This window comes from Pongo abelii, chromosome 3 (genome assembly GCF_028885655.2).
Source record: "Pongo abelii isolate AG06213 chromosome 3, NHGRI_mPonAbe1-v2.0_pri, whole genome shotgun sequence".
In the NCBI taxonomy this organism is placed as follows: Eukaryota; Metazoa; Chordata; class Mammalia; order Primates; family Hominidae; genus Pongo; species Pongo abelii.
The window spans coordinates 126,105,640-126,133,247 of record NC_071988.2 but is presented as its reverse complement, the minus strand read 5'-3'; the positions used below and the strand labels follow the sequence as shown (position 1 = coordinate 126,133,247).

Genomic DNA, 27,608 nt, shown 5'->3' with positions numbered 1-27,608 from the left:
GTACACCAGGAAATTTATTTAAAACCATGCCATTGGGTACGAACTAAGAGCATTCTTCAAACAAACATGACCTTTTCTCTGTTTCTTGTATTGCTCTTCTCAACCCAGCCAGAAATCCCAGACAAGTTTATTTACACACACTCCCGCACACGCACACACACCCCACACGCAGAGTGGCGGAAACGCCCTCTTTCCAACCCTTCCGAACAATTATCTCCGAGAGCAAAAGAAAATAATCAACAGCCCTGTGTGCTGGGCTGAGCCGGAGAGCCGGGCGCGAGGAGGGAGGGCGATCCGCAGGCGAGCATGGAAAACGTGGCTCCTCTGCCGAGGAGAGGATTTGTGAAAAGGAGCGCTGGCCCGCGTGCGCCTCTTGTTCCCCGTGTAATTTGCAGCCAATCATCAGTAGGTGTCCACGTCCCTGCGTCCTCCTCACCTCGGCGCCAATCACCCCCACCCCCGCGCCCCCGCCCCCAGCCTCCACACCTCCTCCCTCGCCTTTCTCTGTGGCTCCCCTCCCCCAGCAACCGCACACTCGCACACACACAAACAGAGAGAGAAGGGGGGAGGGTGAGAGAGAGGGGAAGAGAGAGAGAGAGAGAGAGAGGAGAGAGAGGAGAGACTCCCCGGCTCCCTCCCTCCCTCGCACACAGCGACTGGAGACGGACGGAGAGCAACGCGCTGGGAGAGGAGAGACCACCGACAACATCCCCGCGCTCTCACACATACACTCACACTCGACTCTTTCCTCTCCCCCCACCTCCTCCTCCTTCCACCCCCACCACTAACACCATCTCCTCCTCCTTCTCTCTGCAACAAGAAAAAAAAGCCATTTACAGGTATTTTTTTTTGATCCGCATATTTATTTATCCCCCCTCCCCAACAGTTTGTTTACAAGTATTAAAGTTGTAATTGGGAGCTGCCAAGACACATCTGGATTTGTGTTTCTTTGTGTTAGGGGGTGATGTGCAACTAATTAAAGGCAGACTGGCAGCGTCTGCAAATTCTAAGGCTCCCCAAATAAAAAGAGACTGGTAAGTGATTGTTCTTTCTCTTTCTCTGGCTTTTTTTTCTCTTAAATGTTTGCTGTCCGTTGGGATTGTGAAAGTAGATTATTAATGCTGGACTCCAGCAAGAAAAAGCGTCGCTGTATTAATTTATTAATTAATCTGCACCCGCCCCTCCTCCTGAATGTTAAATATGACCTTTGATCTCTATGTCTCTGGTAGACCAGACATACAGTGTTAGGCATGTAAAGTCACATTGTTTAGAGGCAAAACAGGATCATGAAGTATGGATCTCTAATTTAGCTTTGGCATAGAACTATAGTTATTTGTGTGTGTTTTATTTTGTTTTTTTAATAAAATCCAAACAATAGCTGTGGCTTAGATACCTTTTTCATGCTCCAGAGATGCATTGATTAAACAATAATGACCTGGATACTGGGCATAATCATTTTCTACAGTTTCTGGTGGTATTAAACCTTGAGGTAAGAAGAGGGGTGGTGATGGCAATCAGAAAAGCAAGGAAAGCTTGTGTTTGGAAACACCACTCTAAGACTCTAAAAAAGGGACATTATTTATTTATTTGGAACAAGGTCAAAAGACTGAAACGTTGAAAATTTTCCCTCCACTCAATGTGATGATATCTAATGCATGGTTAACATAACTAGTTTTTACTGAGTAGCAGTTATTATGGTCTTGCAGTTACAATGTGATTCGCAGAAACTGAAGCTATATGCATATTCTTGCTGTGTCTTCCCCCACCCCTTCCAAGCATCAAGAATATTTAGCCAAGAGCATTTTGGGGGCACCTTTTGTATTGCCCTCAGACCTCAGAAGGGAGCAGTTTTCTCTAATGCGAAACCACAGAGGTGGTTCCTGAGTGATTAGGGACTTGCTGTGATTGAAAGATGCCTGCAAGCTTCTAATCCAGCCTGGGGTGAGGTTCCTTATCTTGATTTACTTTGCCTAATAGGGATTTGTTTACATAAACCCCTCTTTTTAGAGCACCTCATCAGTAGGTCTTGAAGTTTTTGCACTTGGAGTTTGGGCATAACTGGTTCATTAACCTAATTATAAGCATAATTACTATAATTGATAACCATTTTGAACTCTGAATATTTGAGACTGAGACTATTGGGCCCCCATGTAGAATTCCCTGAACTCTGCATTCTAGACCAATCTATGGGCTTCAAAAGATGTCACAAAAAGATATTCTGGCCAAAAAATCTGGAAACAAAGAAACTGGTTTTTTAAGTGAATATACACTTTATGCCTTTGCTTTACTTCTTAAAAGGCTGTGATGTACTTCTCCCTCTGTAATAAACAACTAAAATACCTCTTCCTAAAGCATAATAATGGCCTGTAAGCAAGGAGATGAATGCAAATACCCAGTTAACATTAAACTTTCCTCTTAAAAAGAGCAAAATTAAAAAATAATTTTAATGGTTATTTTTCTCTGGCAAAGAACACCTTAAAGGCTCCCCCCCCCTTTTACTCAATGTAAAAATCAGTGATTGTGAGAGATCCTTTTCAAAAAGTCCCATGTTTTCCTCTTGTCTAGGGAAGAGACAGCAATCTCCATTAGGAATGATTAGGAATATTCTTACAGAGGCTGCAGGCACTTGGTTTAGAACCTGAGACATTGCTGATATAAATAAATATGTATATATGTAATTATGTGGCTTATCTTTATTTTCTACCTTAAAAAAAAAATCAAGTAGAACACCACCCTCTTACCCCCACCAAGACCCACCACCAAATGGCTTGTACAATTGAGACCTGTCCTTGGTCCATTGAATTAAGACCCTAACAGAGCCAGCTGTGCTGGGATTCAAACTAATGACCGCAGACACAGAAGGACACTGTGGCAGCTGGTAGTTCTTTTTTCCCTGCCTCTTTAGTTCAGATTGTATGTGGGCAGTCTCTTAGCTCTCAGTTGTATTGTGTTTGCTTACAGTTTATACTCCGATGTATTGTAGACTTTCTCAGTACTTCATTTGCTAATTTCCTGTTCATTTTCCTCATAGGGCCATTGCTGTTTTCTACTTTACAGCATTTGCATGCCCAGGCAGCACTTGTTCACACATTTCATAATGTTTAAATGCCCTCTGCTTATAGGTAGTATCGCCCTCCCACCCATGATTTGCATGTCTTTAGCACTCCAATTGCCCTTTTCCTTAGGCGTTTGTCACCCCCGTCTTCCCTCTTTCCCTGGGTATCCTGGCTATTAATACATTTTCTCAGGAGGGTTATAAGAATAGGGGGGAGGAGCTGTGGTTTGCTGTGGGGAGGGAGGGAGCTGGGGTTGGGAGAGTTGGGGGAGGAATGGGCTGGGGGGGGTCACGTCTTGATGATTCTTATGCAAACGACCTGATGGAAGAATGTGGGAGCTTTCGGTGTTTGCGGTGGGTTAGTGAGGGAGGTTGTTTATTTATTTTTAATCTTTTTCCTCGTGCAGCTCGTTGGAATGACTTTCTTTATTTTAGTTGTAACAGTTGGAGGATAATGCAAAGGAAGACGCTGCCTGGGAATTCACCGTCTGTGGAAATGAGCCCCAGAGAGGAATAAAGCAGCCCTCACCTTGCTCTCCCCACCCGAACCCACTTTCCCCACCCGCCTCGGCCCCCACCCCAACACCACCATCACTCCCTTCCCTCCCCCCCACCTTTCCCCCTTTTCCACCCAGGTGTCGGACCAGGCGGTCCCCACTTCCACCCTGCACCCCTTCTTCCCCCCCTGCACCATGAACACCAATGTCTGCGTGGAGCCCGGGCCGAGCCCGGAGGCCCCGGGCTTGCCCAAGGAAAGCCACTTGCCCGAGGGGTCTCTGAACAGCCTTGTGGATTACAACTCGGAAATGGAGCGCTACCGCTCCTTTGCCACCTCCTTCTACAAGACCAACGGGGGCGCCTTCCCACAGGCGGCCAAGATCGCGCGCATCACCACCCCCATCTTCCCCAGCAGCGCCGCCGCCGCCGCGGCCGCCGCGCGCATCGGCATGTCCCCCTGGAACTGCGACAACGCGGCCACCGCCGCCGCCGCCACCGCCATGCTCTGGGGCAGCGGCGGGGGCGGCGGCGGCGGCGGGGGTGGTGGCGGCGGCGGGGGCGGGGGCGGGGGCGGGGGCGGTGGGGGCGGCAGGAAATCCTCCTCCGCCGCCGCCTCCTCCTCCGCCTCCTCCTCCTCGGCGATCCTCCCCGCCGGCGGTGGCGGCGGCGGCGGCGGCGGCAGCAGGACCAGCATGCACCACCGAAACGACTCCCAGAGGCTGGGGAAAGCTGGCTGCCCGCCAGAGCCGTCGTTGCAAATGGCAAATACTAATTTCCTCTCCACCTTATCCCCTGAACACTGCAGACCTTTGGCGGGGGAATGCATGAACAAGCTCAAATGCGGCGCTGCTGAAGCAGAGATAATGAATCTCCCCGAGCGCGTGGGGACTTTTTCCGCTATCCCGGCTTTAGGGGGCATCTCATTACCTCCAGGGGTCATCGTCATGACAGCCCTTCACTCCCCCGCAGCAGCCTCAGCAGCCGTCACAGACAGTGCGTTTCAAATTGCCAATCTGGCAGACTGCCCGCAGAATCATTCCTCCTCCTCCTCGTCCTCCTCAGGGGGAGCTGGCGGAGCCAACCCAGCCAAGAAGAAGAGGAAAAGGTGTGGGGTCTGCGTGCCCTGCAAGAGGCTCATCAACTGTGGCGTCTGCAGCAGTTGCAGGAACCGCAAAACGGGACACCAGATCTGCAAATTTAGAAAATGTGAAGAGCTAAAGAAAAAACCTGGCACTTCACTAGAGGTCAGAGGAGATGATTTCTTGTTTTCCAGTCTCCCCCCTTCCCTCCTCACTCCCTCTCCCCTTCAGGGATTCTTGTCTGGCTTCAAGATGCAGTACCCCTTCCCAGAAGCTTCATTCAGGTGGTAAGAGTTGTAGGTGGTTTGCGAAAGGCTTGGCCTCTCCACCACCCGCCCCAGCTGCACTTCACGTGACACCGCCCTTCTGATAGAGAGAGTGCCCTCCTTTTTATCCCTGGGGGGAAAAATGTAATTGGTTTGAAGAATCAGAAGTTTCACATTAAATATGCTCAATGTTTTCCCTTGGTGGTTTAAAATGCCCCCTCTTCCTCATTAAAAAGGGTGGGGCATCTTGCCCAAAGGACTGGACACATCACATCCTATACAAGTTTACTGGCTAAGTTAGTGGCCCATTTATAACAGTGAGGACACAGTTTGTGGCACACAAGCCTGTTCTCATTAAAAAAACGGTAACAAACCACACAACAGTATTCGTTGAAGTTGAAACACCTGGATTCAGAAGGGGATTTCCTACCCTCTTCTAGAATCGTTTTTCTCTCATAAAGGCAGAATGTTTGTTTCCTATTTTATTTTCTGCATATCTGATATTTTTGGAGAAAGCTGAAACTGTGTAGAAAGCGGATTTCCACCTGCAAATTTAAAGGAGATGTGACTTAGAATAAAGGGATACAATTAGTTAATTTCAGGGCAGATAAGAGTGATTTTTAAAAATTATTTAATATAGTTTTAGAATGATTAATTTCTAAAACTCAGTTACAAAAAAAGTATTTCCCTTGGGCTCTGCATTGGACAAAGTAACCATTTTGTGGTTACAAAGTTGGTGTATACACCAAGCACAGTTTTGGTTGATACCTTATATGGTCAATAATAGTTTCTTTTACCTATAGGTCTTTAAAACAGATATTGTACAGATGCTCACTAAAGTAATTGTTAAATTAGGTTATGAATTATGCTAAATACAGAGATTGATACGTTTGATAAAAATTTTGTATTGTGTCCTGATCAAAACAAAAATGGGGAAAAATGAAAAATCACAGGTAAATGACTTTGGTGGTATATTAAACAAAGAAATCTGGACAAGTAGTTATAGTTAGTCTCTTGATAAAATTTACAGTGTAGATAATTAGGTGTTCATATATACATGAGACTGTAGGTGATAGGTTTAGCATTCTGTCCTTTAACATTTTAACATTCTGTGGGGTGAATTGCAGGATGAGAGTGGTTCTCACAAGTTATCTTAGGATTATCTGTACATTCTTTTAAAAATTGTGAGTACTGCTTAGAGGAGTTTTCTTTATGAACTGGGAAGCAGTCTTTAAAAGAATAAAGAGAAGGGTTAAAGATCTTTGGTACAGGTTTGAACACAAAGAAGATACATTTTTTTTTAACCTTTAATTGTGTAAATCAAACTAGGTAGCCCTCTAGGATTCTAAAAATATCAGAATTATGTTGATGTCATTATTGGGTATGATCAGTTTCATCAAAATATTGCATTTATTCTTCTTTATAAGATAAATCAGCTCTTTTTGGAAAGTTTAACTTTACTCCTGGATGGTTTATTACATTTTCTTTGGCAACTTTCTTTGTGCAAAGATAATAGCAACTATAATGCAGGTCCATTTATTTTCTTAGGTGGCAAAAAATAGCTTTTGAATCTTCTTTTCCGGATTAATTTGTTGTAACTTCTAAGGACTATGGGAAATTAAAATTCAGTTCATACTGAAATTCTCTATTCCCAGTTGATGAGGACAACATAGCTTTTATTTTTCCTCTTGAAATGTAGTATCTAGAATTATAAATTTGGTTCTGCTGTTAGGCCTCATCTTTAGCTAGACTCATGGCACTACTTGCATCCCAATTTAAGATATGTAGTAACTGAATAATTCTGATTTATTTAGTAAATAATTACCCTGGAGGAGTTTGATATGAGTACCAGTAGGTTTTCTACACAAGTTTCTATGCTGGTGTAATTTTTTTATTTGATGCTTTTCCTACAAGCTTGTTGTAATATTTAAATTCCTCAGGCATTTTGATGAGAAAATCCCGTAAAACTACATTTTCTTCTTTTTAAAAATTCTCATGCACAAAAATTCTGTTAATCTTCACAAGGTGGGGTGTGGGTAGAATAGGAAGCTGATTTTTTCCTTTGAACTCTCAAGGTGATCTTCTAACTTCAGACCCCTTCTATCAGAGCATGGGCTGTGTTTCAAGGCTAAGATTATTAGCGGAATGCTATTTGGCTAAAAGAAATAAAAAGTTTTTTTTTTCAAAATTGTATAAGATCCTATCTAGATCATTAAAAAAGACAATGCCATCATGACTACCTTAAACCTATGTGCAAATACACAGTTATGCTTGTAGGAAACCAGCTGAGCACATGTCAGAGTGACAGGGCTTACATGACTGAACCAAAGCTGGAAGAGGAATTGCAGGAAGATGAAAAGTCCCCTTGCTGACCTGATTTCTCTCTTAAATTTGGTCCATCCTCATCTGGGAAAATGTTTTAGAGATTGGATGGGTTCCTGGCTGAGGGCAGTGATTTGGGGACTCATTGTGGATATCACCTGTGGGTTCCAGATGTAAATCCATAGCTAATATTTGTTGGCTTTGAATTATGGGTGCCAATTAACATCTGGATCATAATAATAACATATATTCTTCTTTATCACTTCAAGACTCATGTGCCACTCTTCCCTTTGACTTGTTCTCATCCCAAAGACTGGAGACATAGTCAAATTTTTTTTTCAGGGTAAGAAAACTGAAATTAAGACAGACTCACATGGATATGTTGGGACTCTCATCCAGATTTTTTTCAAAGCCTCCTCCCTAGTGTTCCTTTTAAATCTGCCTTCTATTTTTCTGCTTAGTCTCACCTTAAGAGCATCTTATGATGCCCTAGAAATGTGTTTATAAAATCACCCCTTGATCATATTTGATATGATAATGCACACAAAACATTTAGTTTTTGTGTTATACTGTGCACTCTGTATTTGCATAACCACTGTTCATTAAGTCAATTACTCTGTTAAAAAAATAGCCACTAATTGTTCAAAGCAGTCATTACAAATGTTCTCTGCCCCTTGTGTGACAAAAACTGTTCTGAAAATTTCTATCCTAAATGAAAAATATTAAGTTCCTCGATGTTTTAATAAACGTGATCATATAGGAGATCCTTATGATAAGTTACATGATAACACTTTGTCCCTTGCAAAGATAATCCTTCAGTTTTTATATTCACTACAGTTACATTTCTGATACTAACTTTTAACTTTTTAAAAATATCCCGATCTGATATGGCTCAAGGGATAAAATTGTCCCATGGGCAACCCCAGCCTCTTAGTCTCTGAACATTGTTCAGGTGACATGATTGATCTCTGTGGGACAGCATTAGAGACCACACAGATCTGGTTTCTCTCCCATTAGTTGATTTATGGAATTACATTAGTAAGCAGTGCCTCAGGAGGTTTCCCTTCCCCCACTCTTGGCTCTCTTTGCAGTAAGTTTCACACTGCCACCGCTGAGACTTTCCTTGAGCTGGAGAAGAAACTAGAGAGGGCAGGTTATAGTGAAGACATTGAGAAACTGGAAAGTCAGGAAGAAGGATGGTTCCATTTTTTTTCTTTACTTTCTTTTATCTCTTAAAAATCTGTCTGCCGAATGTACAGGCCAACAGTAATTTTTCCACAAGTTAGGTTGAGCTTCTAAGGAGGTTGGCAGAAAAAAAATTCAAATACTGTCTCAAACTTGATAACTTACTTCAGAAGAGTGTAATAGGGGAGGAGGGACATATTCTTTATGCTGTTAATTTCTAAGAGCCCCAACCATAAATGGCAATTGTAAAACTCTGGACAAAGCACCATCTGTAATGAGTGCAGGAAGGTGGCACCTGCCTCCTGAGGAAATTAACTTGTAGACCAGATGTAAAATAGGTGTGTCACTCAAACTAAGAGCTTCTAGTTAATAAAATAAGTCAATAATTGAACATATACATTTCTGAGGTTTGGTGACTTAAAAAAATCTATGGATAAAATGCAAATGTTTTGTGTCTTAAATGGAAACATCCACCAGTTTTTCTTTTATGTCATAATTTTTAAGAAATGAGTTTTCAATTTTTCATCTCAAGAATAAGAAACTTACCAGTAGAAAAATATTTTTATTTTAACCAAAAAATGCAAATATACAAGTGAATATGAAAGGGAAAGAGGAAATTTTTCAATAAAATTTAAACAAAATGATAGTATATTAACATTAGAATGTAACATATAAATAATGTAGGAAAAAGCACTTCAATTTTATAAATAATTAAGAAAAAGCTTGGAAAATTTTATCTTTGACTAAAGCCACAAATGAATTTGTGGCCAAGGCATCAAACTGCAATACAAGTTCAATGAGATTATTTTTCCATCACTGGATTTAATACAAGGGAGTTAAAGTTATTTTTTATATGCTTCAAAATATCATGTTGTACCCACAGTAAATACATGTAATTTTAACTGTCAGTTTAAAAACTTACAAAGCGTACGTGCATTTTTAATACTTCCTAAATGAAAACAGTACCCTCACCCATCCAACCATCATGTAAATTCTAAGCCATGTTTTAGATGGCAATTAGGAATAGTAAAATAAACTAATTAAAATTCATTTGTCAATTATGCTATAAGAACGTTTGAAATTCAACCATCATCAAACAAAATATAAGCAAGCAAACACAAGGCATATAAGAGCAAATTAAAAAAATAAACTTAGGTTTCTGAAAAGTGTATCTAGTGATGAAATAAATAAAAGTTGTGTAGCTTTTCAAGTTCTTAAATAATTGATTACTGAAGTATTTCTCTATATTTTGTTTAGTCTCAGTCATCTACTTTTCTGAATTAATAGTTAAGTTTTGCATAGTCAGACTTATAGATTGATAAGTACAGAACAATTTAATAAAATAGCCTGTCAGATTGAAAATTGAAAGGCATGCAAAAAGAACAGGCATTTGATCCATATTTGCTCCAGTTGGAACATTGTTTTAACAGGTTCCAGACTGAAGATCAATGGTGGGGTGGAAACATTGTTGGAATATTCTGGATACAAAGTATTTTTCTGGATACAAAGTTAAACATTATACTATTTGAGTATTTCTCAGGCATAGGTTGAAAGTGTGCTTTTAAGAAAGTCTTCTAAAGTTGGTGCTCTTAAAATTTACTGCTCAACCTCAACTGGTCAGATTGTCTGAATATGCAGAAAACATTTCACTTTAATTTGCTCTGAAAAAGCTTGACATAATGTCCTATTATTCAATATGAGTGGATATGCTTTAATTTCTTAAATTTATTTTACTCCCATTGTGCAAAATACCAAAAATAAACTTTTGCATTTGTCATATAGAAATATGTAGTTAAAGTCATAAGTTAAACTCAAGATTTGTTTAAAAGCCCATGTAAATATACAAATTGGAGAAAGGACTAATTCTTTTACAGTTTCTCTCGTATTCCCAGATTAGTTTGTAAAAAAGCAAAAACGAACTGAAAATAAAATCTAAATTTTATTAGTAATGTGACTTTTAGTCACTGATCAAAATGTCAGATGATCTTAGCTGGGGAAGTAGGGCATTCTAGGAAGCATCATCTTTTATAAAAACTTGTTTTCAAGAAAGTATGTATTTTTTGTAATCCATGTAAATTTTGAGAATTTTGTGCATGTGTAAGTTTGTTCCTTCATTTGTGCATCAGTGTTTCTGCCCATTTTTAACATACTTTTAAATGTAGCATTTTGCTATTATTCTTAAGATTTTCAAAATATTGGGGGAGGGGCATAAGGGTGATTTTATCCTTGAGTCATATCTTGTTCCATCACATGCAAACACCTGTCCTGAAATTGAATTATTCTGCAGGGTAATCGAAAAGCCTCCCTCCATTCAGCATCATATGTTTTCTGTTGTTTATTGAGTTATGTTGTACCATACTTCAGATGCGACAGCCATTTAATAATGTTGAAGACTTAGCTCTGCAGGGGCTAAAAGGATCCCAGCAGGCTTGTTAACTTCTACTCTAAAACATTATGAGAAATATTTTTTCCTCTGTGAAACTTCTGGGCTTTCTCTTAATTTATTTTAAGAGCGTAAGAATCCATAGCTAGGTATGAAATCAAGCCTGCTGAATTTTTTGGTTTCCTCTTTCTTAATCTTTAACCCATTTATTTCCCACTACGTTTTTTACTAAAGAGATTGTGGCAAAGCAAGCAATTACTTTTTCAAAGACCTCTTATTCAAGATGTATTTCTTTGGTTTATATAAAACGATATAAATTATATTCAGGAAATATACTACGAAGCTCCTAGATTGTAATTTCTTTTTATTTAAAATTATATGTGGTCCGTGTGGCCACATAGCTAAGAAATTGTGAAAAGAGCCACTAGTATCAAGTAACTTCACAGTTGAACAATGTTAGGTACATCAGCATAACTTCTCTGAACTTTATTTCCTCATCAGTAAGATGAAAGGAATATCAACCTACCTTGTAATGTTTTAATATTATATGTAGTTTAATGTTGTTGGCAAACTAAAAGATGCTATATAATTTCTCAGTCCAATTTTAAAACCATCAATAAAAATGGAGAAGAAGGCAACTGTATTTATAGATAAGAAACCAATAGGTTACTTACAGTTTTCAGACATTAAAGCCCTGATGTCTATTAGTGGTATGTGGTTTTTGAATATTTGTTTTGATTACCCAGTTGGCAAAGATATGACTTGAGTTTACTTGGAAAGAGATAAATCTAATTAAACATGTTTCCTTGTTCCTACACTTGCATTGTCAAATGTCTTAGGAAACTGAGCATATTACCCAGTGAAGTCAGTCAATATGGTGAGCCAATTTCAATTATTTAGTGCTCTTTCTCCTTCTTTACCACAGACATATCACCACTATTAATTTTTATATATTTTGATAGATGTGTGTGTGTGTGTATGTTTCACGTTACTAACCCAATACTTTTATTTGACTTTTTTTTCCAAGACACAGAGATATTCTAAATGTGAATTTGTGAGGTCAAGAGAATAATTGTAAGAAAGAAATGAATTCCAGTTGGAAAACATATGTAACAAATATTGGAAAGTGAACATATTTAACAAATGTGAAAAATTCAAAAATATATACATATGAGTGTACATAGGAAATAAAACAGGTAGATATACATTCTTACATAAAAAGTGAAGTAGCTATATGAAGTTTTTCTGTTTTTCACTAAAAACAGAATATTTTAAAAAATGAAGATAGTTATTAAGCATTAATCAGAATAGCTGGTGTTTTTCTGGGGAAAAAGAGTGATAAGCCCTAAAAGATTTATAGTGCTGACCAAGAAAGATGAGAAACAAAGGAGAAAGGAATATTTAAGCCAGAATCCAATGCAGTGTATAGAAAGAACTTTGACAAGATGGAATTTTGGATGTATGCTTTGCTTCAGCTGTTATAAAAGCTTTTTAGATGATAGAAAATATTTTTAAAAAGAAAGATAATTTTTTTTAATGACTTGACTCAATACTTTTGGTTTGAGAGTCAGAGCTGAGGCTTGAGTGGAGTGGCAGATGAATTAGAGATAAGGAAAAACAGATTGTGTTATAGCTGATGTTATTATTTTTACTTATGCATTTGAAACATTTGGTAGAATAATTCCAAAGTGTAACTAAAAGAGAATACTTCCAAGATGGGTGGAAAATGGTATCCCATTTGTGTCTCTTCTGCATTAAAATTCATATTTTAGAAAACATTCTTGAGAAAGTAAAGTGTCAGACTATGGGAAAGACGGTGCTGAAAGTGCTGCTTCTTGCCCAAAGACTAAAAGACAAAAACAAAAAAAACCCACACCATACCACAACTGGGTTATTGATAATACTATAATGATAGAGATCAAGTAGGATGAAAAGAGAAAGGGATATATGTTTGTAGATTAGGAAAAATTATGGACATTTCTGTCTATTTCAGCAAATCTGGCAAATGCCAGAGAAGATAGATATATTTTCTCCAAAATTTAGAGAATGAAACAAGATTAAATACATTTTTAAGTGAACAGAAGACCATATAAATTTAATCGTGTGAAATGGCGAGAACTAGTGTTGGTGAATCAGTGGTAGAAAAATAACTATGCTTGGGAATAACTTCTCTATTGGCAATGTTTTTTTTTAATAGATTAAATTAGATAAGTGGTGATCTTAATGAAGTGAAGTTATGAAAAAAGGATAAAATTAACAGCCATATGTAGGTGTATAAGAAGTGAAAAGTTGTGGAGTCTTCCATTAAACATGAAATATTTTGTGTGCTCTACCTTTAGTCCATGAAAAAGAAGAGAAAACTTTGGCTTATTTCCATCAAAAGAGAGATACATTAGCTCTTCTTTGTAATGCTACTATATGTAGAGTTAAATTCTTTATGAAGTGGAGTGGTTTTAGATTTTCCTCATGTGATTCTTTTCACATGAATTCATTTTTGTATGGTATGGAGGTGTGTTTATCAAACTACAGGTGACAGTATGTTGGTGGTCCATGAAACCAATGTTTTAACTTACCATCATGATTTTTTAGAAAGTAGATTAGAATAAAATGGAGCAGAAAATATATGAGTTTATCACATGTAGTAATAGCAAGTATTGTTCAACTTCTGTTTCAGTTATGTACACTTAAAGAAATGTATGTGTATGTATGTGCTGAGTTGCTATGTAAAATGTATTTATAACTTTTAGTTGCAGTCAAATTTGAAAAACATTAATCTAGCAACAGCAACATCACTATTGAACAAGTCTGTAGTGAGGAAAGAAATTATATTTGAACAATGTTAACAAGATAAAGAGTAAAATTGAAATGTTTCTACAAATAGTGTATTTTTACTTATTCCAGGCAGGTCTATACCTATGCTGTCCATTCATGAATATATGGTATTAATTAGCACATAGTAAACCCTTGATAAATTCAATTCAATTTAACAGATGTTTAGGTGGAACTGTTATCTTCCAAGACTTAAGTTCCATGTTTACATACATACGTATATACCAATATATATGTACATGCATATATACACACACACAAATCCTGGCTTAAAGAACCCTGAATATTCTTTATTCCTGCTCTTTTTACAATACTCATGTAATTCTCTAGCTCTGGGTCTTAGTCCTTCATCCAAGGTACTTAGTTCCATATATATATATATATATATATATATATATATATATATATATATATATGGTTTTTTTTTCTTTTTTCCCTTGAGACAGGGTCTCGGTCTGTTGGCCAGTCTGGAGTGCAGTGGCATGATCTCAGCTCAGTGCAACCTCTACTTCCTGCATTCAAGCTATTCTCATGCCTCAGCCTCCCAAGCAGCTGGGATTACAGGCATGCACCATGATGCCTGGCTAATTTTTGTATTTGTAGAGTTGGGGTTTCACCATGTTGGCCAGGCTGGTCTAGAACTCCTGACCTCATGTAATCCACCCACCCCAGCCTCCCACAGTGCTGGGATTATAGGCGTGAGCCACAACACCCGGCCTCCCTATTTATATTTTTAATTTTCAGCCCAAGAAGTGGACAAATGACCACCTTTAAACTAACATTGAAATTTTAGAAAATTCTGGAATCAATCTCACACCTATTTAAAAGCCTTAGGATTCCTTCACTCATCCTTGGTTTAGTTCTCCACATCTAGATAAGTAACACAGACTAATATGATCTCTGCCTTCCTATCTCATGTGATTCTGTAGTATTATATTTACTGTTTTATTTCAAGGCATATTTTACAGACTGCTGGAAATCTTTGTTTTACCTGAATAAGAGAAAAGATTATATTGGAAGAAAGTAAGAAGGGAAGGAAGGAAGAAAGGAAGGAAGGAAGGGAGGGAAGGAAGATAAAAGCAGGGAAGAGAGGAATGAAATACAGGAAGGTTACAGAATTGCTACTGTTTAAGGGAAATCAGAAAGGGGCATATTGGCAAAAAGAAATGGCATACTTAAGGTCATCTTGAGTCTGGTTTCAATAAGAAATGGGAAGCAATAGTTAATGTCTCAAAATTTAGGAAAAGGTGTCATGGGTCTGGGTTTAGATCCACTAGAACCACTAAGCTTTTTTTTTTTCCATTTACCATGGTGGAAAAACTAGTTTCAGGAAAACTAAGTATGTTTATGGTTTTTTTAAAAAAAATTTTTTAAAACTAATTCTCAAGTCTGCAGTCTGCAATTAGAAACATAGAAAGGCCAAGATGGGAAAACCAATGCTCGAAACTAATGATAGTGTTTAGGGAGCTCAAGGCTATCCAACCACTATAATGAACTGATGGTACAAAATGTCAGTGTACTTTTTAAGTAATCATAAGGAGAATTTCTGAGAAAATACAGAATCGTGCATATAAAAAAGGCTACTGAAGAATGATGATGAGAAGGCTATCAGTCACTACATCTTATAAATCCTATGGTGGAAAACTTATTTATTTACTTTGCTAGTTAGTTGACTGTCTGAATGTGGCTATGTTCTACTGAGTATGTAGATTTATATACTCTGGATGGAGCACATGATACTTATAGAAAAAGAGGTAGTTCATGAAAGCTTCCTGAGGAGAAATTAGTATCTAAATACTTGAGAATTTGTTCCAGCACAAGAGCAAATGCCTACCATGATGTTATGGTAGTGGAAAATGCTTAATAGTATTTATCTTCTTGATGAAAGTAGATGAACCAAAGTATATTTCTAAACAGTTAAGAAACATGTAAAGACTTGATAAAAATTAAATTAATTATTGACTGTATACTTTTCAATTTTATTATTTTAAAAGAGAATTAAGAGAAAAGACCAAAAGTCAAAGTCAGAGTGATTGTTAATTTGAGCATTCCATATGATGGCAATTGAAAGGAAGGAATAAAGGGAGAGAGGGAGGGAGGGAAGGAAGGAAAGACGGAAGGAGGGAGGGAGGGAAGGAAGGAAGGGAGGGAGGGAGGGAGGGGAAAAAGGAAGGAGAGAGAGAGGGAGGGACAACAAAAGCTACATTTTATTATTAGAACTATAGTTTTAATCAAAGTGAATTATTTTGGTGGTAGCATCTAGTTGACTGAAATATTTAGAATTAATGTTTTCTAAATTCCTCTCAGTAGTGCATAAACATAAAACATGCTGTGAATTTTAGGCTGAGTCTCTCCCAGTGGTTGGATAGTTTATAACAGATTCTGAGCCACATGAAGTTCAGTGACTACATCCAAAATGCTACTTGACTTAGCCTAACAGGAAATTTTCTATTAAACTTATTTTCATTTTTATGTAATTAAGAAATAAATATTTATCAGATCTCAGAACTATAATAATAAAAGAGATACGCCATATTGATTTGCTTATGGAGGCTAAATATAACTACTTTATTTTTGTATAAATTAGAGGGTGTCCAAATCATAGTTTTGATAGTCAGTTTAAACATCACCTCTTAAGATTTTTTAAGTGACTTCTCATTTTCTAGTATTTTATATGAATATTTATGTTTCTCTTCAATAAAAAAGGGATAAAGTTAATACAGTTTCACTGACTGCTTTAAAATTAACCAGATCTTCAAAATTGTCCAACTACTTGGTCTGGAAAAGGCTGCTCATTGTTTTTCAATGGCTAATTACCAATGAACTCACCTAATGCTATCCTGTTGCATTCAACAGGAATTACTTGAGAAGAAGTTGAATTGTTGAACTTTTATACACACATATATATTCATATATACATATATACACATTTATTTAGAGTCTATAACCTATATATACATATATATACATGCAAATGAAATATGAACATATGAATATATAAATAAAATAATTTCAGTCATTCTTGAAAGTATAGTATTGATTTTATTAACCTAATTTTTACTTTTTAAATCTTAATTTTACTTCTAATTTTCTTTCACATTCTCTCTTACACATAAGGTTAAATATATAAAATTGTTTAGATAAATACCTTTTAAATTTGTGAATTATTGAAAGATTTTCCTCTTTCTGCTTACCATGGTACCACTGTACTATGTTTTATTTTTATATGGGTAAGAACATTTCAACCACTAAAGTACCCACTTATAATACACTAAATATACTTATTTGTTAGAATGGTATGGTTTGAAGTATTTTTACCAAATTTAACTGAAATATAATTATATACACATAGCTTTATCAAGAGACTTGCTTAACTAAAGTAGTTACATTAGACCTATGGCCAAAGTGGGTACATTTTTTGGTCACTTCTGGACCAGTGTGAATCGTGGTGTTAATCTGTCTGTCATTTTACCTCCCACCAACCCACTCCCACCGTGTACACACATTCTCCTTTGGACAGCTGTTTTCATGACAGGCTTTATCACCATATGGACTTGACTTAGTGCCTTTACAACATAATGTATAAAGTCATCTTTCCATTTTCAGAAGTTAGCTAGGTTTACCTTCTAAAGTCACACTGTCACAGTCTAAAATCATGCTGTCACAGTGGTAATGGTGACTGTGGTAGTTGCAGTGTAGGAGTGCAAGGCAGAGCAACAGGAGCAACAGCCAAGGAGAATCAGTTATCAATGAAAAGGCCATCTCTAGTTCTCCATCATTAATCGGAGAAATCTTGGTCACAAATGTCAATTTGGAAACCAAAATATGGAATGTTTCTTAAAATCATATTTAAAGCCTCCAAAAGTTATGTCATAAAAATTATCTAGTTATTTGGTGCTTTCCCCTTTTTAAATAGGGGTCTAATATTCCAGTTAGTGGATGATGTTGAAAGTTGTTTTTAATTTATATTTGGATAAAGACCAAAATAAGGTGTTATTATACCAAAGACATACAGTTATGTAATAAATGAATCTGGATTATTAGAAAAATTAATCTGCTATACATTACAGACATAATATGGATTTATTACAACAGAGCAGAAGAAAAAAGTGAGGTGTAATTTAAAAAATGGAAACAAGTATATACTTTATATTACTCCAAATATTTTTAAATTTAGATATTATTAATAAAATGTTTTGTTTATAATAGCAATAAATTATTGGACTGTGTGATTATCATTAATAGTTCTCTTATATTATTAGCCTATACTTTATCAGTGTTTTCTAATAACTCTATTATACTTACTAGACTATGATTTCTAAAATGTATCATTTACAAAAGGAATATAGAAAAATCTTTCTGCTAAAAACTTGTGGGGGAGGTATTCACCTTTGCTAGGTATTATTTTATATCATAATTATTAATTATTCAAAGATTCATATTACTATGTATTAATTTGTGTCAATCAGTTTGTTCACATTTACAATACTGTATATGTAATACAATTTCCAATTTCTCCAAGTAGATTTTGAAATTTTGTTAGTAACATAATCAAGAACCTATATAACAATGTTTTAGCATTCTTCGTGAATCAAATCAGAAAAAAAGGTAGTTTTTTTCACCATAAGGAACCTGCTTGCATGTGTTAATCTGGAAATTTCTAAAGTTTGAAAGTTTTATATGTAGCCACAAACAAAATCTATACAATTGAATAACTAAAGGCAAACAATGGGGTTCATTATTATGTTTTGTCATATTTATTCACATACTTTCTACTGCAAATTTTCAGTGATTCATTAAGATCTTTGCATTCTAGTGTGAAATGGTAGACTTGAATGCAGTGAAGATTTCCAGTATCAAGGCCTTAGATGCCCAGCAGTCTAAGAAACTTACAGTGGGACTCCTTATAGTGAAAACAATATTTCAAAAGGTTGTACAATAGGTGGTATTGGCTAACTACAGCCTGAAATTGCCTTAAGTTTGGTTGGGAAAAAAGCATGCTTCACGATTATATGGGAATCATAAAATGATTTCATGACTTTTGTTTCTTTAATAATAAAAGGGAAAACAGGAAATTATTTTTGATTAGTATAGAAATAATGGTATCCCCAAATAGTGACCTTCAGTTGGAAATCATGAGAGCCATCTTGTTTCACAGTAGAATTTTGAAGGCCTAGGTGAGTCACTGAAATTTTTAGATTTGAAAGTATGTGAATAAATATTAGAAAGATAGGTTTAACTTTAGTTATGGACATTTCTAGTATCATAATCATGATCTCAATTTAAAATTGTATGTGTTTAAGTTGAATTTCAGCATCAAAAGTTATCATTAATTTCCTCTTTGAAACCTCAGGTCTAACATTATTAAAAGTTTTAAGTTCAATTTTGTAAATATTGCTACATTTTACACACTGTACCTAGATATGAATGGCCAATCCACATATCCTCATATGTACAGAGTTAGAGATGCCCCATTTTCAGCTTTTAGGAGCTGATGTTTTATTAGACTTGACATATTTCTAACAAGAATATGTAGATGCATTCTTCACCTGAAGATACCACTTTCCATGTGACTGCTTCACAGGTATGAGAAGAGAAACATGCTAAAATCCTTAAGGTGAAAGCTTTTCGTATTCTTTATTATTTTAGGTTGTTTAATTATTTCGTCACTGCTGATTTAATGAAAATCAAACTGAAATATATATATATCTGCCAGGAACATTATTAATTTTTAATTTATTTTTAAAAGTAAATATAAAATGTACTTGGACTTAGGTTTTATCATTCTTTTATTCAAGGAAATTCCCTTATTTTTAATGTAATTTAAGGAGATAGAGAAGACTCCTTTAGACTTGAAGGTAGTGTTGTACCTGGTTTGTGTAGGGGTGAATTCTCTGGAACACTGTGCTTTACAGCAGTACTGGAAAGAGAGCTGGGGCTGCAGGTTTCTCCACAGGCCTCCTGGGAGCAAGATGGCTGTTTGTCAGTGTTTGCACCTGCATGAACAGCGAAGGCTGCCTTAAACAATGCTGATCAACTCAATTCTATTCTTTACCTCCCCACCCCCTTCTCTTCAGGGGAATCTGGCTTTCCTGTCACTCAGGATAAAGATCCCCTGCAAGCATCACTGAGATCCAGAAAGTCACTGTAATCTCATCAAGAGTGTGAATCCCTAGCTGGGACTTTGAATTTATATAACCCGAAGGTAGCTGGTCAGGGTATTTAATCCTGCACATTGGTGTGCTGAGCCCCTGCACCATTTAAAAAGAAGTCTTCTTACAAGGATAACCTCATTAGTTGACAGAATGAAAAAATATGTGTCTCCAAATTAGTACAAACTTAGTTAGAAACCTGTAGTTTAACTCAATATTTTATCTATTAAAACATTGTTGCTTCACCCAGCTTGGCTGAAACAAACTCAGTCAGTCCTAAAGTACATTTCCATTGTTCCTGATGAAAATTGGGCAGGAGATTAGATATACATCTATTTTGGGTAGGCTACAGGACCGTAAAGAGTTTTGACACTTTTAAAATCCTGAAATACAACTGTTAGAGAAACCTTACTACAAATTTCTGGTGTGTGCCTTGATTATTTTCTAATTACTGCACCAGTAGTTTTCCTAATTTTTCTCACATATTTTATTTGGTGATTTCCCAACTAATCATTTTTAGGCTTCTTGACCTCAAGGATCTTAATATAAGGAAGAAATAATTTTTAAAAGAGGCTTCCCTGCTTACCTTCTCACTTCTCCTGCAATAAACTGTCCATATTCTTACATCTGGGGATGCATACTGGTCTCAATGTATGCATAGTAATATCACGATGCACAGTAATATCAAGTAAGTGTAGAAAACCTTTGTTCTGCTTTTCTCATGTTTGCATTGTTTGATTAATTTTTACTGCTAACAGGTATTGAGAAGTGATTATCTTTTTTTCCCACAACAATGACCTTTGACACTAAGTGGCGTTTTATAAGCTTGCTTTTTCTAAATGTTGCAAATAAAATTGAGTAGCTGAAAGGGGCACAGGAAGAGCGAGAATTGGAAAAGAGATTTAAAAGTATATCTAAGACATAAGGACTTCATCTCATTTAAAAAATGTACTCCATATATTTTTGCTGTTTATCTTCGTAAACATATATGTTTATCAAGATACAAGATTACATAAGTATATATTTATAATCTTGTTTCCAGTTGGCATCTGAGAGTAAGTTGGCATCTCTGTGTCATACATATACACATAAATGTGAATATATATGAATATATATGCACATGTTTATTTTTCATATGTGAATCTGTAACCATAGATCTATAATTGCATGAATATGCTTGGATCTAACTTATCTCGTTAGAAGTGACTACATTTATATAAGTGTGCATACTTATATAAAATTTATTCTTAGTTGGCATCAGCCAGTAAGTTAGCATCTGGTATAAACTTTTAAGTTTTCATTTATTGCTTTTGTGTGTGTATAAAGCATGAATATTAGAATGGGCATGTTCTATTTCTTATTACTTCATATAGCTTCTTAATAATGATTAAATTAATGTAATCAAAGCATATAATTATTACATTTATCCAAAAGTTAACTTTACAAAGTAGTAAAGGAGTTTTTCTCACCAACTAAATCAAATGATAGAGAATCAGGTATGCATAGTGAACCGGAAAGGAGAAAACCGATGAAACCATCAGGAGTAAGGCATAACATGTTAATAAGATCAGTACAATTTCCATGAGAATAGTGAACTTTTTTGTTTGTGCTTTTAGAAAGCGCTGCTCAGGTAGATTTTGTTCTATATACATATATGCAAACTTGGAGTAGGAAGATAGTCATTTATCAATGATTTGTTCTCAACACAGTCATTTTGAAATTTATTGTGTTTATGGTGAGGACAGTCTTTTAAAAAATTATTTTAGTACGGATAGTGAAAAGCAGGTTTGCTTTCCAAAATATTTGTTTTATTGTTTTCTAATTGACATCCTAATCAATTAATACTTTTATTATTAGATGACATAATTACAATAGGACAGTGTCAACCAAATAACACGTGTGAGAAAGTAAATAAAAGCTAACCTCAATTATTAGAGGGTTTTTAGTAGAATTTTGTGTTTATTTTCTGAAATCCAAAAATCAAGTGTTATTAACAATGTTTTAAGATGCATTACAAGGAATGTGTGTGTATGTATGTGTTCATGTGTTTTTGTTTACCTAGTAAATATATTGGCACTTACATTCAACACATCAATTTATATACTTATTTATCCTTAGCAGCCATCTTACAATTTATACAGGCTTGTTGGGCTAGTCTAAGGAATAAAGTCAACTTTCTTTTACAAGAGAATGTATTCTTAGCTTGTTGTTTCTTGCATACCTTCACTGTATATTCATGTGATTGTTTTATGTATATCATTAGAATACATTTTAAGGAAGGATATGGCATGAGGAATTATTGGATGTTAATGTACATAGAAAATTCAAGCTTAACTACCATTTACCTAACAAGAAAACCTCGTAGTAACTATAAGCTTTTTGTTAAAAGGATTGCTTATACTTTGGTGCTAGCTTGATACTTCTTTGGAGAAACCATTTATAGTGTGTTTACAATTCAGTAGGGCAATTATGCTTCATTGAATATCATTGGTTAGTAATCAATTTACTTTATATATATATTTGTTGAAAATACAAACTCACCTTGAAACAGTGATATATTTTATCAGTATAGTTCTTACTAGACTATAAAATGTGTTTAGAATTTAATGATAAGTGTTGCAGGTAATATTGGTATTTGTTATTATTCTGTCATTTAAGAAAATCTTCAGAATAAATTACTTAACTGAATTTTGAACATCAGCTTTACATAATTGGATATGTATGTATATAGTGTGATTTCTATACATAAAACAGTGGCCTAAATTTCAGTTTCAGTTTTTGATTGCATTTTTGGTAGGGTGGTTAGAGGCAGAGTAATTCAATCGTAGTCATTTTAACCGCATAGAATGCTTATATGTCTCACTCATGTTTAAGACCATGTGCATAGCTGATGGTGTCTTTAGAAATACAAAAATACAAAATAAATATCTATCATGAGAAAGGACTAATGTAGAAAGCTAACCAGCAAAAGTGAATCCTTTCCTTCTTCATTATGTGATTGTGCCTTCTGTGTGTATGTTATCCTGACGGTAAGATGATCCACTCAAAATGATGTAGGCATTCTGCAAGGCAGATATAGATTTTAAGTACCTGTGCTGACTGGTCTTCCTAATATTGGTTAAGAGGTTGAACTTTACCTTTATTCTGCTTCCTATATGTGTTTCAGGCTGCATTTCCTATATTTTTAAACCAATGTGTTTTAATCAGTATATTCAGCAAGTTAGCATTAAATTCAATATTCTAATTATTGTCATGTTCTAAGATTGAGCATTTCTTCTTTTTATTAAATGTTGAAATATACAAGTTATTATGTTGTACATTGGTAACTAAAAATATTGCTGAAGTGTAAAGGAGAAAAATCTAATTTTATATTGGCATAGAAAGAAAGCTTAACTTGTTTTCTTGCTCTTTTTTTATAGAGAACACCTGTTCCCAGCGCTGAAGCATTCCGATGGTTCTTTTAAAGCAGTAGTATATCTTATTTTCAAGGCATTTGGAAATGAAGGGCAAACTAATGTCTTGTTTTAAGAAACTGCTTAGTCCACCACTGAAGAAAATATCCAGAAATTATTTTCATTTTACGTATAGGGGTTTCTTCAAAAAAAAAAAAAAAAAAAAAAAGAGGAAAAGAAAAGAAAAAAGACAAAAATAATGTGGGAGCTTGGAGAATTGGCCAGTCTATTTACTTTCAATATGCTGATTCTTTCTTTGATGTAATTTAGCTATAGTAGTGAAGTTGTTGTCTATTTTGAAAGTGGCTGTAAAAAATAAGTTTGGGTAAACCCCTGCTGTAAAATCATGTATCTTTGCAAAGTACATATCTATACTTCATTTTCAAATATATGTGTTTCAGTACTGTAAACTGTACAGATAGCAGCTTGTATTTTGTGTGTTTAGACACAAGGAGACAATCATGTCTGAGCATCTATGGAGATTAACAGTTTGTACACAACAGTATGGTTCTGCAAGTTAAATCTGGAGCAATAAATTTTAGCTTTAACTATTTTTTGCCAGTGGTTTAGAAGCAGCAACAGCACTGGCACCATTTTGCCATGCATCTTTCCATAGAGACTTGATGCCAAGTTTTACAAGACTAAAAGATTATGATGCATCCACCAATTACCTTCTGTTTTATTGTTATAAGAGGGGAAGATGTTATGAAAGTTTCAATTAATCTTTTGAGCACTATATTAGAGTAGTGGTTATGCACTTGCATTGCTTACAAACGAGCTGTACAGAAGGGTATACCTCCCAAATACTTAGTGTAGTTGACTTGTCTTGGGTTGCACTGTAAGGCGGAGTACTCACAGTAGTTGGAAAATGCAGCATCAGTTGTATAATTTTTTTTATAAAAACAGTGTTTTTTAGGCTAAAGAATAAAGTATCATATCTTAGGAGGGGAAACTTTATAACTGACTTTTCTCCCCAGCCCAACATGGGCTGTGTACGTTTTATTGTTTCTTAATTTTTTTCTTATTTTTTCTGTAGGAAAAAATCTTAATAAAAACTACCCCAATGTTTTAACTTCATGTATGATATTAAATGGGTAGTTTTAACACTTGAATATGTTGAGGGCTTCTGCCTTGAGGCAGGGCTTGATATATTTTTAATTTACAAAGAATTAAACATATTCATAAAAGTGAGGCATTTTATCTCTTTTTATTTTCTTTTCTCATAGCCACCCAGTTGGACTAGTGGTCTTCCCCTGGTCCTTCAGTAAAATGCTCCATTGCTGCCATTTCCATTCTTGTCACTTGATGCTTTCGTTCCTGAGAAGGCAGGGCCGCAGTCTCTGGAATTTCATAAATGCATGACATACCCCTCCCCCCACAACCTACACACAAAGGATCTAACGCTTCATAGAACCTGTGCTACCTTTTCATGTTGGAGTTGGTTTTCTTATCACAGTCAGGGTTCTTAAGGCCATCCCATCAGGACAAATATTTACATTTCATTTTATTTTTGTTTGTCCCAATTATAAAGACTACTTTCAGTTTCAGGAGTAGAACAGGGTTTAGCAAAAATATGTAGAGTATCAAAGTTACCTACTGCAACTTTTTGTTCTTTGTCCACTAGCCAGTTGATTTAACCCACTAAATCCGTTAGCTTGCTGAAAAATGTTAGCAAAGTAAATCACGAGAAGAAAGATAATTTGAGAAGAGAAAGGGTATGGTACAATGAAAGAAGCTGTAAAGATTAGGAAAGACTAGTAAGTGAATATTTTTAAAAATTTAGTTGTAGATTTCAACGGGATACGATAGGACAGAAAAGATTTTTTTTAAAAGCAGAAAGAGTTTCATGGTGAAAGTACTGGGGGAGGGTGGACAAAGCATGCACACATGCCAATTTGAAAATCAAGTGTGACTTACCTCATGTAGAGTATGAATACATGGTCCACAGTTATGGTCAACAAGCATTTTCAAGAAAAACTCATGATGTATTACACCCATCCATATTTAGAGATGAGAATTAAATGATTACAAGCTAAAATGTGCTGTATACTGTATTAATTTTGGGATAGCTTTCTACTTGATGTATATTTCTTTGAGGGTTTCTATCTAGTTAGAATTTCAGCTTCTGCTGTGGGACCAATGAGAGCTGTATGAGTTTTTTTTTTTTTTCTTTTTCCATTATTTTATTTTTTGTCTTTTTGTTTACCAATTTGCTAATTAATTACAAGTAAGTGAAAACTTACTTTCACACTTGAATGATAAGCTTGCCTTGCTCTTTGGAAAATGATGATTGTTATTACAGAAGTGAAACAAACTTCTATTCAGGCTATATTAGGCATACAATAACATAAAGATCTCATAGAAGTATACTGAGAGTCTAAAATACATTCTAGTAGTGCATGTCTTGGTGTGCTTTTGTTTGTTTGCTTTCTAAAATAACTAATGAATCTGTATATTGTAAACTGTGGTGTTTTACATGTCAATTCATTTTTTTAATGAAAGAAAATTTGTTGCTTACTGAAATGAGAAAGTTTAGCTTTTCATTAATTCTCTTATGTTTTTTATTCTTGATATTGTTCTTTTATACCACCCACTTTTTAATGTTTTTGGTTAAACTCCATTTATATAATGTAGGGTGCATATAAAATTCTCATTGGTGATGTTGAAGAAAGAGATGACTCTTCTGGCCTTTTCTAGTTTTCTTCCTCATATGTCCATGTACTGAGAACTTGTAAAGCTTATCATTATAAACCTAAGGCAGTGATTTGAAGGTTTACATTTTTCACGATTTTAAAATACCAATGAAATGTGACTTTTAAATATTCCTCACTGTATGTTTTATATTCACTGTCAAGAAAATTCAGAATGTAGATTGTGTGGACAGCTATACACAACTTAATAATTATATATCAGATAAACTGAATAAAAAACTTTGTAAGAGTGGTCTACGCATACAAGATCTTGTCCTCCCTAGGCGTGGAGGGAGAGATGCCATAATCTGCCAGAATTTGGGGAGAGCATGGTAAATACTTGAGGCGTTGATACATAGTGCAGTGAGCCAATTTCCTTTTCAGTTGTCACTCAGCACCATAACATCATGAAGAACATCATTAATGCAAACCTCTCACTAAGCCTTCAGACCAAAGTGGCTTTCTGATGGACTCTGCCTGTCTGTCTACAAGTGGAGTCAGATTCAAAGTAGAAATGTATCCATCCTTGGGAAAGAAAATAGGAAGTCTTCCCCCAATGTAGGAGTGTATAAAAATGTCTCCTGGTTGCTTAATTCCCAACACTCAATTTCCTTCTTCTAAACACATTTATAGGGAGCGAGAGATGGTGGACTTATTATGAATTAATATTAAGCAATCACTAAAAGAAAGGAATATTCTCTTCCTTTCAATCAGAAACCCTGGTATGTAAGTTGTGCAATTAATGCTAACGCATATAAAGTCTTTAAGCTGATAAGTATCTGTAATCAAATAATGAAAAAAGGAAAGCAGTTAAATGAACACACTATTCAGGGTCAAATATGTTCAGCAAAAAGCCATAGTGGGTCTTTGATCATGGTTAGATTCACAGTGATATCAAACAGTTGGTTCTCATGTAACAGCTAAATGTTTCAGATTTTTTTTTATTAAATTTGGCATTTCACACTGAGATCTGTATTCCTAGTGAATAAAAGACAGCTACTATATTAGGAGGGATTCCATTTTCACAATTGCAAAATAGATATTTCAGGAACATGGGCCACAAAATGTACTCCTTTCACAGTGTTCTCCCCTTCTGAACTGTGCAGTTATCTATTAAATTTTCTAATAGATATTTGTGTAAGGTGTATGTATGCTTGTGCAATTATTTAAAAAATGGTTTTGGAAAACAGTGTATTTATTAAAGAAAATTACTTATGGGGCATGTACAAAACTGTAAAAAAAAAAAAAAAGTAAAAAAAATCACATTCAATTTGCCCAGTAAAGTTGTTTTTGTGAAATTTCTGTGTTGTTGAATAAAGGACTTTAGTATTCAAAATATCTCTATTTTTCCATGATAAATTTTCCTTTGTGGGATTTTAAGCAATGAGCATATGATCATAAAAATTTAATTTTGTTTATGGTAAAAAAGTTTATAATTCTACACTTGCCCTTATGTCAGCAGAATGAGTGCTTTGTATAAGTCTTTCATAAAATATTCCAGGGATATTTTTTTGTTTCTCCTTCTATATTTTTTTTCTCATATACTCAAAGAAAAGAAAAAAGAACATGATTCCTTATCCATTTCTAGAGAATATATTTTTGTTGAAAACTCAAAAGGCGTAAATAGAGGAAGAACTGAATGCACCCAAACATCTCTCCTTCCTTCTGCATCGTAAGTATGCCAGGAGAAAACATCT

General features: G+C 35.5%; 1 protein-coding gene across 4 annotated transcripts; it reads left to right on the top strand.

Moving 5' to 3' along the window:
* Positions 1-502: 502 nt before the first annotated feature.
* Positions 503-27,185, top strand: CXXC4 (CXXC finger protein 4). 4 transcript variants are annotated; one of them, XM_054554228.2, is made up of 4 exons: positions 507-839; positions 959-1,034; positions 3,491-4,797; positions 23,189-27,185. In XM_054554228.2, exons 3-4 carry the CDS (start codon positions 3,748-3,750, stop codon positions 23,231-23,233), a joined length of 1,095 nt encoding a protein of 364 aa, XP_054410203.1. In that variant the 5' UTR covers positions 507-839; positions 959-1,034; positions 3,491-3,747; the 3' UTR covers positions 23,234-27,185. The 4 variants fall into 4 exon arrangements, with proteins under 4 accessions (XP_054410201.1, XP_054410202.1, XP_054410203.1 ...); XM_054554226.2 differs by lacking the exon at positions 23,189-27,185 and having other exon boundaries at positions 503-839; positions 3,491-14,005; XM_054554229.2 differs by lacking the exon at positions 959-1,034.
* Positions 27,186-27,608: the final 423 nt, after the last annotated feature.